Source organism: Bombina bombina, unplaced genomic scaffold (genome assembly GCF_027579735.1).
Source record: "Bombina bombina isolate aBomBom1 unplaced genomic scaffold, aBomBom1.pri scaffold_948, whole genome shotgun sequence".
NCBI classification, from domain to species: Eukaryota; Metazoa; Chordata; class Amphibia; order Anura; family Bombinatoridae; genus Bombina; species Bombina bombina.
The window spans coordinates 24,434-36,997 of NW_026512741.1; the positions used below are offsets into that span (position 1 = coordinate 24,434).

General features: G+C 37.8%; 1 protein-coding gene across 1 annotated transcript in view; it reads right to left on the reverse strand.

The window, feature by feature from the left end:
* Positions 1–3,963: 3,963 nt before the first annotated feature.
* The window catches only part of LOC128644518 (SWI/SNF-related matrix-associated actin-dependent regulator of chromatin subfamily A containing DEAD/H box 1), a gene marked incomplete at its 5' end in the record, with an annotated part of 92,014 nt that continues 83,413 nt past the window's right edge, over positions 3,964–12,564 (reverse strand). Inside the window, 4 exon segments of the mRNA XM_053697102.1 lie at positions 3,964–4,519; positions 5,153–5,262; positions 6,172–6,354; positions 9,788–9,906. Of these exon segments, the coding sequence (XP_053553077.1) occupies positions 4,458–4,519; positions 5,153–5,262; positions 6,172–6,354; positions 9,788–9,906 (474 nt within the window).

A 12,564-nucleotide genomic window follows, 5' to 3' on the forward strand; every position in this document is an offset into this window, starting at 1 on the left:
TAAAGGTACGACGAGTCCACGGATTCATCCTTTACTTGTGGGATACAATACCAAAGCTATAGGACACGGATGAACGGGAGGGACAAGACAGATGCCTAAACAGAAGGCACCACTGCTTGAAGAACTTTTCTCCCAAAAATAGCCTCGAAGAAGCAAAAGTATCAAATTTGTAAAAGGTATGAAGTGAAGACCAAGTCGCAGCCTTACAAATCTGTTCAACAGAAGCATCAATTTTAAAAGCCCATGTGGAAGCCACCGCTCTAGTAGAGTGAGCTGTAATTCTTTCAGGAGGCTGCTGTCCAGCAGTCTCGTATGCCAAATGGATGATGCTTTTCAGCCAAAAAGAAAAAGGTAGCCGTAGCTTTTTGACCTCTACGCTTTCCAGAATAGACAACAAACAGCGAAGACGTTTGACGGAAATCTTTGGTCGCTTGCAAGTAAAACTTCAAAGCACGAACCACGTCCAAGTTGTGCAACAGACGCTCCCTTCTTAGAGGAAGGATTAGGACACAGGGAAGGAACAACAATTTCCTGATTAATATTCTTATTAGTCACAACCTTAGGAAAAAATCCAGATTTGGTACGCAAAACCACCTTATCAGAATGAAAAACAAGATAAGCCGAGTCGCATTGCAATGCAGATAGTTCAGAAACTCTTTGAGCCAAAGAGATAGCAACTAAAAACAGAACTTTCCAAGATAGAAGCTTAATATCTATGGAATGCATAGGTTTGAACGGAACCCCTTGAAGAACTTTAAGAATTAAGTTCCAACTCCATGGCAGAGCAACAGGTTTAAACACAGGCTTGAAACTAAAGCCTGACAAAACGACTGAACGTCTGGAACATCTGCCAGACGCTTGTGCAGTAAAATTGACAAAGCAGATATCTGTCCCTTTAGGGAACTAGCTGATAACCCCTTCTCCAATGCTTCTTGGAGAAAGGACAAAATCCTAGGAATCCTGATCTTACTCCATGAGTAGCCTTTGGATTCGCACCAAAAAAGATATTTACGCCATATCTTATGATCGATTTTTCTGGTGACAGGCTTTCGAGCATGAATCAAGGTATCTATGACCAACTCAGAGAATCCCCGCTTGCATAAAATCAAGCGTTCGATCTCCAGGCAGTCAGCCGCAGAGAAACTAGATTTGGATGCTGGAACGGACCTTGAATGAGAAGGTCCTGTCTCAGTGGCAGTGTCCACGGTGGTAGAGATGACATGTCCACCAGGTCTGCATACCAAGTCCTGCGTAGCCACGCAGGTGCTATCAAAATCACTGAAGCTCTCTCCTGTTTGATTCGGGCAATCAGACGAGGAAGGAGAGGAAATGGTGGAAACACATAAACCAGGTTGAACGACCAAGGTACTGCTAGAGCATCTATCAGTACTGCTTGAGGGTCCCTTGATCTGGACCCATAACAAGGAAGTTTGGCATTCTGACGAGATTCCATCAGATCCAATTCTGGTGTGCCCCATTGATGAATCAATTGTGCAAACACCTCCGGATGGAGTTCCCACTCCCCTGGATGAAAAGTCTGACGACTTAGAAAATCTGCTTCCCAGTTCTCCACTCCTGGGATATAGATTGCTGATAGATGGCAAGTGAGACTCTGCACATCAAATTATTTTGGAAACCTCTATCATCGCTTGAGAACTCTTTGTTCCCCCCTGATAATTGATATATGCTACAGTCGTGATATTGTCCGACTGGAATCTTATGAATCTGGCCGAAGCCAGCCGAGGCCACGCCTGAAGCGCGTTGAATATGGCTCTCAGTTCTAGAATATTTTCTGGTCTCTTGATCCAGATTTATCTGAGGAGATAAATTTGCATAATCCCCATTCCACTGTTTGAGCATGCATAGTTGCAGTGGTCTGAGATGCAAGCGAGCAAACTGAACTATGTCCATTGCCGCTACCATTAGTCCGATTACCTCCATACACTGAGCCACTGACGGCCGAGGAATGAAATGAAGAGCTCGGCAGGTGGTTAAAATCTTTGATATCCTGACCTCCATCAGAAAAATTTTCATGTCAGGTGTTCTAGTTTAAATTTAGAAGCCGTCATATCTGAGTCTGTCTGAGGGAACATCTTTCCTGAATCAGAAATCTCTCCTTCAGACAGCAAATCCCTCACCCCCAACTCAGAACATTGTGAGGGTACATCGGATATGGCTAATAAAGCATCAGAGGGCTCAGCATTTACTCTCACACCAGACCTACTGCGCTTCCCCTGCAACCCAGGCAGCTTATAAAACTTTTGTGAGGGTAGTATTCATAACTGCGGCCATATCTTGCAGGGTGAAAGAATTAGACGCACTAGAAGTACTTGGCGTCGCTTGTGCGGGCGTTAATGGTTGTGACACTTGGGGAGAATTAGATGGCATAACCCAATTCCCTTCTGACTGAGAATCATCCTGCAACATACTTTTATTAGCTAAAATATGTTCTTTGCAATTTATTGCCCTTTCAGTGCATGAGGGACACATTTTAAGTGGGAGTTCCACAATGGCTTCCAAACACATTGAACATTGGCTTTCTTCAATGTCAGACATGTTAAACAGGCTAGTAATGACCACAAACAAGCTTGAAAACACTTTATTTTAGTGAAAAAATAATCTTAAAAAAACGGTACTGCACCTTTAAGAGAAAAAAGCATACACGTTCTGCAAAACTGCTTTAAAATACACCAATCGTTTCAATTTTTTGATATAAGATTCAATTTATGCAGCTAAGTTTGCCCCACAAAGAAAGGAACACTTAACCCTTTATTGTGAAAACCGGATAGTTAATAAGGCCTAAATCCGGAAAAAAACACCCCCTGCACCTACCTGCCCTCAGGGATTGGAAAAATGGGGATAAAGCTTCGATTTGGCCCAACACGTCCACAAGGGCCCACCGGAGTTGGAGCTTGCTTTGCAAATACAACTGCGCAACTGAGGCGCGAAAATAGGCCACTCAATGTTTTTTCAGCCTAAATGAACCGCACCAGAGCGGTTCCAAACTAGCCATGTGGGTTCTGAAACCCAAAAAAGAAGCCAAGTGTACCCTCAAAGTCTCAAAAAAACGTTCTTGCCAAAAACGTTATCAGCACTCCCAGTTCACAAAACATTTGCCCACAAACATTCAAACTCAGTGTCAATCATTTTTTATTAGCCTCTTATGCAAGCTTAGTAATACCCCTCTATATCTCTTAGGATTACTGCTTACCCTCTCCCTCATGGGGATACTGTCAGCCAATTCTGAAATACCACAGTCTCTCCAGAAAAAAAAAGACTGAACATACCTCACTGCTTATAGCATGAAAACGTTCCTCACACTGAAGTTTCTTGTACCCCTCAGCCATTCTGTGGGAACTGCTCTGGATCTTAGTGACAAATGCTAAGATCATCAGCCTCCAGGCAGAAGTCTTCATCCAGCTGCTGCCTGAGAGTAAATAGTACACACTGGTACCATTTAAAATAAAAAATTCTTGCTTGAAGAAAATAAAAACTAATATTTTATCACCTCTTTCACTTTACCCTTCCTAGTAGAGTAGGCAAAGAGAATGACTGGGGGGTGGAGCTAAGGGAGGAGCTATATAGACAGCTCTGCTGTGGTGCTCTTTGCCACTTCCTGTTAGCAGGAGGATAATATCCCACAAGTAAAGGATGACTCCGTGGACTCGTCGTACCTTTATATAGAAGAAATGTAGGTTTTATATCCCTTTAAGGAGGCAAAAGATACCCCAAAACACCAGAGGTTTAAATACTTCTTACTACCCATGATCCTCAGTCATTTTATTTTGTCTGCTTGGTGAGGTGAAAGTTCAAGATGACTTGTGGACTCTCACCATCTAAATGAAAGAAAGAAGTAAATTAAATCATGACATTTTTATTTTTTATTTCTATGCCTCTTTAGCTATGCCAGTTAGAATACATAATGAAAATGTAAGATATTTAAGGAGAAAAAAGATAAAACAATTCTATCAGTTTGATGGCCGATATTTTATTTAACCGAGTTCAGAGGAATGCATGAATGTAACATAAAAAAGGACAAGCAAACATACATACAAAGCACACACATATATATATATATATATATAAATACATATTACCCATTGCAACTCAGCAGAGAATTGGAGAGGTAGAAAAAAGAACAGTACAAAAATACTGACAATCTAAAGCACTAGTGAATCTGTTGTTACAAACAACTAGTATAAAGTTCTCTTACTGAAAACTTCTTTGAAAAATGGAGTAGTCAGCTGCCATAGGTATTAAAGAGTCCAAAATGTGCCATTATAAGATAATTCTCTAAATGGCTAGAAATGTACAGTAGCTGCATTATCTGTTACAAAAAAAGTACAAATCTTCATAAATCAGAAAGTCAGTATTTTAAATATATATATATATATAAAAAACAAATTCACTGGCTTTTTGCATTTTTAAGAGCTAAAATGGTCAGTAAGAACTCTTCTTCAAAGACCCAATGATGTTTTCAATAAAGTGGCCATGTCGAAAGGAATTGTCCCTTCATCTCCTGGAGAGAGAGAAAAAATATTTTGTGCTCAATAAACTGAAGGACTTGGAAACAATAGTACAGTGTGAGAGAATGGAATGGTGGTTACAAACTGATTTAATAATGCAAAGTATAGTCATTAAGAGAAGTATAAACATTAAAGGTACACTGAACCCAATTTTTTTCTTTCAGGATTCAGATAGGAGTAAATTAGAAATTTGTTTGAAATTTCATGCTCTATTATCAATTTTTTTCCGTTCTCTTGCTATCTTTATTTTAAAAGCAGGAATGTAAATCTTAGCAGCCAGCCCATTTTAGGTTCAGCACCATGGATAGCGCTTGCTTATTGGAGGCTTACATTTACCCACCAATAAGCAAGCATAACCTAGGTTATCAACCAAAAATGGGCCGGCTCCTATGCATCACATTCCTGCTTTTTAAATAAAGATAGCAAGAGAATGAAGAAAAATTAATAACAGGAGTAAATTAGAAAGTTGCTTAAAATTGCATGCTCTATCTGAATCATGAAAGAAAAAAGAAAAAAAGATGGGTTTAGTGTCCCTTTAATAAAACAAAATAAGAAGCAGCATCTACACAATCACATACCTTGTAAGTCATTAGCTGATAAAGTTATGTTTAACAGAAATTACCAACCTGCATCTGTTGCTGTCATATCTTGTTCTAGCCTTAGCTTCTGTTGGCTGATCTTTAGCATAGACTCCTCAATTGTTCCTTTGCCAATTAAACGAATAACACTTACTTCCCTGAATAAAACAAATTCAAGGTTAAAGATAGGTTGATAAAACACCCCAGGTGTAAAAGACAAAGTCCCCAAAGTGGGCAGTTTATAAACAACTATTTTACAAAACATTTTGGTGGATTGTTGAAGACGGCAGCCATTTATGATCTATCCACTATTTGGATCAACATGCTAATGAGGTAAATGTAATGTCTTACATGTCACAAACATGCAAATTAGTAACCTTAAACTATATGAGAAAGGAAAGATAAACCAGAATTTGTAGCCCTTAAAGGACATTGAACACTAAATAAATGCTAGATAAAGCAATGCATTCAAAGAAAAGATTAGTCTGAGAATAACATGTAGTTGCATTTTTTAAAGTTTCATTAGCTGTTTAAATAGTGATAGCATAAGTGTAAATGTTTATTGTCTATAAAACAATGAGAGCTGTAATGTTGTAACTTAGGTTACCTTTTCTGCTGTGGCCAATTAGGCATAGTTATAAATAGGTCACTAGAGTGTGCAGCCAATGGCTGTGTGGAATATAACTGTGCTCTGCACATTTCTAGCAGGAACTGAAAAGCTCACAATTTGACAGTGGAATCACAGGAATTAAAGGGACAGAATAAATAAAAGTATATAGCAACTTTTTTTTATATATATATGATTTATCATTTTATATTACCATCTCAAAGTGTTTAATGTCCCTTTAAATAATTATTGAACTTAATTTATGTTATAGGGACCATTTGAGCAAAGTTTCAAATGTATAGAATTGTATACAGTGCAGAGCTAAAAAAAAAAACTTCTAAACATTTTTCTTTCAGTAGCTTCTTCATATAGATATCCCCAAATGTCTTTGATAAGATACCACTTTGCAGCTATTAAAAACAAATGCATTACTGTAGAAGCAAGCCTAATAAAACCTTACTTGGTCTGACCAACTCTGTGACACCGATCTTCCGCTTGCTTGTCATTATAAGGGTTGCAGTCTATGTCATGAAGGATAACATTGTTTGCTGAAGTAAGATTGATCCCAAGTCCACCAGCTTTAGTTGATAAAAGGAATATAAATATATCCATGTCTGTATTAAATTCATCTATAAGATGTATCCTGTCGGAGAGAAACATATCATGGGGCAAACTTCACCATATACCCTTATACCTTTACCTGCCCTCAATTTACAGAATGAAAACAATGAATGCATTAGTAATCCAATACTGACAAAACACACAGACATACTTATACTAAAGTACTAATATATACACACACACTGTATATATGTCATTGCCAATTATTTTTAATTACAAAATTAAATGCCCTCCCCCCCATGTTAATTTCTATAAGCGGAGACCTTAAATGCATATAAAAGTACAAAAAGAAATGCCCTATTGCACGGTTCCTCAATTGCTCAATAGGTATTTTCCTTCTAAGACTGTAGGGAAATCCTTTAAATCAGGCCTGTTAGGGGCCCTCGAGGACTGTAATTGAGAAACACTGTTCTACTGTGCTAGAGCATTTTAGCTATAAATATATATTGCTTGCATTGAACTATGTTAAACCCCTAAAAATAGGTTAAATATATTGTTAAAGTAAGCTGGGGTGGAGCCTAGCAGCGCTCCAAGATGGACGTGCTGGCTTAGAGCTCTGTGTACAGGGGGAACTATTAAACAGACTACCTTCTCAATTTGAGCCTGATGATCCACAAAAATGGGTGCATCTAAGTAATGGCAAGAGCAGAGCGGAATAATATAAAAGTCACCTCCACTAATATTCCAGAAAGCGGCTAATCACTGGAGATGAGAACGGCGTGACCATGTGGCCGCAAACTTATGGAGAGGTTATACTAATGCCAAAGGCCTAGAGATCTTTCAGATATGATGGTGTGTGGGAGATGAAAGCTGAGAGAAAGGTGTACCTTAACGGATGTAACAGATTTGACTGTCTCCTGTCCCGCATAGAGAGCACGTGTTCCGGGGAGACGACCCTGAAGCCTGGAGCAGTAGTGACCGCAGAGCTCACCGCTCAGGAAGGAACCATGCGGCTATACGGGAATGAGTCAGTCCCCTGGGGAGGAGAACCCTGGCTGTCTGCTACTGGGAGTTCATGAGAGACACATGCAGCACACCTTACCCCCTGTTCGGAGGGATGCGGCCGGCCCTCCACAGGGAGTCGGTGATAATCTTTTTGACTGGCGGGAGAGCCCCAAAGTCCAGACGATTACCGAATGGAGTGGTCGACCTAAAGAGGCCCCCGTGTCTGAGATTTGCCATCCGGCAGCTCTTCCTCAACAGTCCTACCTAGTCGCGATGGATGGGCCCTCCCTGGGAATAGCTGGAACCCTACAGCTTTACATCGGAAGCGCCAAAGAAGAGCCCTTGTACTATTTGACTCACATGGATCTGTTCTGTGGGACCTGCTGTTCAAAGAATGGCTACCCCCTCAGGGTAGAAATCGATGTATAAGACTCGTAAGCAAATGTATATACCCTAACTGCTCCAGTGACTCTGTATTGCATAACTGGGGACTACGACCCTTAACACTTGAAATAAGTAAACTGGGCATCGGTTAAGACTGTGACTATATCATTGGACTGCACCCCCAAATTATATATATATATATATATATATATATACACACATATATATATATATATATATATATATATAGGCAGCCATGCATGTTAGAATTGCAGCATTCCCTTTTGTGCAGATCATTGTGGGTAACTATGACGGCCCTAGGGCCTGAAATATAGATTTGCAATATGTTCTTGTACCTGCTGCAATACATTATATATTCCCCTAGAGATGCACTATATATATCCTTATCATTTTCTTAGACATCTGCTATGTATCTAATTGATTGTGTGCCATACCCAGGCTAGTCTTGGGCAGTTATATTCTCTAGGATAGGCCTTCTATACACTGTGATGTCTACCTTATTAAGTATCTATTTTATGTATAAGTAGCCTGTAATTTACTGACTGCCCTCTGGGTTAATAAGGAGAACTACACAACCAACTAATCTAGAGCAAATGAGAATTTAATGCTATCGCCCTGGGCCTGAAGCTAGAACTAGAGAGAAACAGCTAGTATCAGTAGACCTGGCTAGTATTTTGGTCTAGCTGCTTACTAATATTTGGGCATTGCCTCCCATACTTGCTTTAACCAGGGTGTAGGGGTTTCAAGAAGTACAAGGTTATACTAGATATTAAATGTGAGCAATGCTTGAGTCCCTGTATGCCTTTGTATATTATTAACAGTAAGGTCAGTGGTGCCTATAGGGGGTGTGAGTGTATTCTCCTCTACATGTTTCATTTGTGTATGTATTTAACTCTGAATTTCAGACATTTTGAACCCAATGGTTGATTTATACCTGGTTATCTATTTACACTCCTTGTGTTTGATTGTATGTATAAAGTTTTATATTTCTCACACTACGCACTGGGAATATCTCTATATAGATGGGGCAGGCCACACACTATATCAGTCCCCCCCCCCTCTAATTTCATTTATTGGGGATAGAGGTGACTTGTCACGCTCCACAATCTCAGGCAGATTTAGGAAGTCTCTGCCCATCCTTATTATGTATATAATGGCCCTTTTATATAGTTTCTTATCATAGACCTGTAATTGCTCCATAGTGGGTGAGCACAATAGTTCCTATAGAGCTTTTCCAGCCTGTTAAAGGTGCTTCCCCCAGAAGCTCACACTTATTACTCTTTCCAGTGCTGCCTGTGGAGGACATATATGTTTGCGATTTATTTTATTAAAGGTCAAATAGGGGCCTGTGCAGTCTTCCTCCTACCGAGTTTTATTAAAGTGACTGGAAGTCCATAAGTGACTTCGTAGTATGTGGAGGATGCACGTCAGGTTATAATTGTTGAAACAGGAAAAAATTAGGTACTCTCATGTTCTCTTGTGTGTATGACAGGCATTGCTACTTACATTTCAAGGGCTCTAGCCCTGCACTGTTTTTAGAGGGTTCTACTTCAACTTTGTGTATTATAGATTTCCCAAATGTTGGGTTTGCTTAATCCTTGCACTGAATACTGTATATTGTGCCTGAGCTGCCCAGGGAGTCTCTATTGGGATGTTAATACTCTGTTCTTATGTCTGACGTATACTGAAAAAGTATAATTCCTGAAAATATGCAATTTTTACTTAAAGTGTACTCTACCTTGTGACTATAGCAATGTCTATGCATTTACCTCAATAAAAATTATTTAAAAAAAAAAAGTAAGCTTCAGAGCACCAATGCACTACACATTTGGTGAGTCAATAATAAGAGGCATACATCCGTATCCACCAATCACATGGTAAATCCCAATATCGCATTGCTACTCTTGAGACTACCTAGATATGCTTTCAACAAAAGATACCAAGATAACTAAATTCATTCTCTCTCTCTCTCATATATATATATATATATATATATATATATATATATATATATATATATATATATATATATATATACACACACACACACACACATATACGTATACACACCCTAAATATTAAAATATTAAGATAAATGTAGATACCTTTCAGATATTTGTGTTTTCCCATCAAGTCTGACATATCTATGTTGATGATGCTTCAGGAAAAACTCTAAAATATCTAACATCATAGTAAACTGGCTGAAAAGAACAACTCTCTCACCCTGCAAAAAAACAAACAAATAAAAGTTAAAGAAATGAATGCGTGAATCACAATTTACATCCTAGATATTAGTATTTCATATTTTTTTTTAACATTCTTATAATAAAGTGTGAAGTGGATAACCAAATGATACAGTACTAACTGCAGTAACCAATACTTACAAATATAAAAATCCTATTAAAACTTGTGGTGCTATTCAAAAGTCAGGTGGCCAAACGCGTTTGTGACATTTTACGACGAGACTAACACAAAATGTTTTCATGTTTTAATTGATAAATTGTTTGTTCTTGTGCAATAATCCGTGAAGCCAAATTATAAACAGAGTAGTGGTGCATTATAATAAAAGACATGGTAATATTTGAAGGAACATATTGGTCACAACTAACCAGGGGCTGTGTATAAACGTGGGTGTACAGGCATGTGCAGGATATGTGCATTTGCCACTAAAAACAGCTATAGCTTTTACTATTAGTGTTTTGCCAATACATGTATACAGTATTTCTTTTTTTTAATCAAAATGGCAAAGCATCCGTGCACATTGCAATTTCAACCACTTTAACTTTTAAAATTATACTGTTATGAGCTGTATCAAGTAAAGATGATTTTAAGTAGCAGATGTCTCAAACTTGCACCTAAAAAGGCGCTAAGACAAAAATTTACACTTTCATATATGTTCATATTACAAATTTTATTATAAAAATTAAAGGGAAGTGGATTCACACAAGCTATTAAAGGACAACTCAATGCAGGAGCATTACATAATTAACAAGTGCATAATAAAAAAGACAATGCAATAGCACTTGCTCTGAATTTCAAATAAGCAGTAGATTTTTTTTTCTGACACTTTTTCCCACTCCCTTTTTCTGGCCCCTGTATCATGGGACAGATATCAGCCAATCACAGACTAGTATACCTTGTGAGCTTGTGCACATATGCTCAGTAAGACTAGCTCTCCAGAAAGTGTGAATATAAAAAGAATGTGCAAAATGTGATAATGGAAGCAAGTTGGAAAGTGTCTTAAAACAGCATGTTCTATCTGGACCATAAAGATTTATTCTTTTTGTGAATCATGAACACAATCCATGTTTGCCTGACAGATAAAGCACCTTTGAACAAAAAGACCCAAAAATGTGAAAATTTGTCCTTTTGTACCAACAAGGGAGAAATTATATCCTAGATATTTCAGATCCTTTAGCACATTTAGCATCCGTTCACCTTCAATGGAAAAATCTATATTCTGTATTTATTTTTTTAAGTAAAAACTATTAGTATTAGAAGATTTGTGTCACAGAAAATGAGAAAGAATGAAGTGAACAGTAAAATTAGATATATTTGAAAACTACAAAACTCATTTGGCAATTTATGCATGCTTTTCCATATTAAAAAAACCCACCAAAATCATCCTACAATTCTTTTTTTTTTTTTACACATCCACTTCTAAATTTGTGTTTGCCAATAGAAAACATAATCTTTGTAAGAGCTTACCTGATAAATTAATTTATTTCATGGTGGCGAAAGTCTACGAGTTTGTTATTGATAGGATATACATTCTTACCAGGAGGCGGCAAAGTGTCAAAAGCCTCAAATTCGTCATTTCTGACGTAAGAGGAGGCTTCTGACGGCAGGGGGAATCGCTGGAGCAGCTTTCAGGATTAAAAGGTAAGTTTTTGAAGAAAAGGAGTGAAATGTCAATTTCCATGAAAGTGCCCTTGTTTTTAACAGGTTTATTAAAAACCGGGCACAAATTCATCCAAATTGACCTTCACTTTAAAGTAAAACCAAGTAGGTGAGGTGTATAAGGAGCAAAGTCATAAAAAAAAGGATTTTTTTATTAAAAATAAAGAAAACATTGGGTGGGCCTTGTGGACTCTTGCCACTATGAAATACATGAATTTATCAGGTAAGTTCTTATATGAATTATATTTTCTTACATATAAGTGGCGAGAGTCCACAAGCTTGTTACTGATGGGATTAATAACCACGATGTGGAAGTCCACAAGTAGCAAAGGAAGGGGCAAAATAAAAACAATTATTTTGGATTTAATTTCTCAGCGAAAATAGTTAAGTTTAAAAAAAAAGCCTCAAATCAAAGGCACTAGAATTAAACTGAGACAGCTGCCTGAAGAACCTTACTACCGGAATTTGGCGGCGCTATACAAATAAATAATAATAATAATACCAAAAGTGGCTTCTGAAGAAGCAAAAACATCAAAATGGTAAAATTGAGTAAAGGTATGCAAAGAAGACCAAGTGGCTGCTTTGCAGATTTGATCAACTGAAGCTTCATTCTTAAAAGCCCAAGATGTGGCAACTGATCTTGTAGAATGAGCTGTAATTCTCTGAGGCGGAGACTGACCCGCCTCCAAATAAGCTTTGTGATTCAGAAGTTTCAACCAAGATGCTAAAGAAATCGCAGAAGCTTTCTGACCTTTTCTAGAACCTGAAAAAAGAAATAGACTAGAAGTCTGTATGAAATCATTAGTAGCATCTACATAGTATTTTTTTTTTTTTTTAATTTTTTATTGAGGTTCAATAAAGTATACAGGTAGCATATTTCGTGAAACATTGGGATTACAAATTCGTAAATAGCTTACAATCATGATCTGTCAAAGAACCTGGCATACAACAAAAACAGAATTTATGCTTACCTGATAAATTA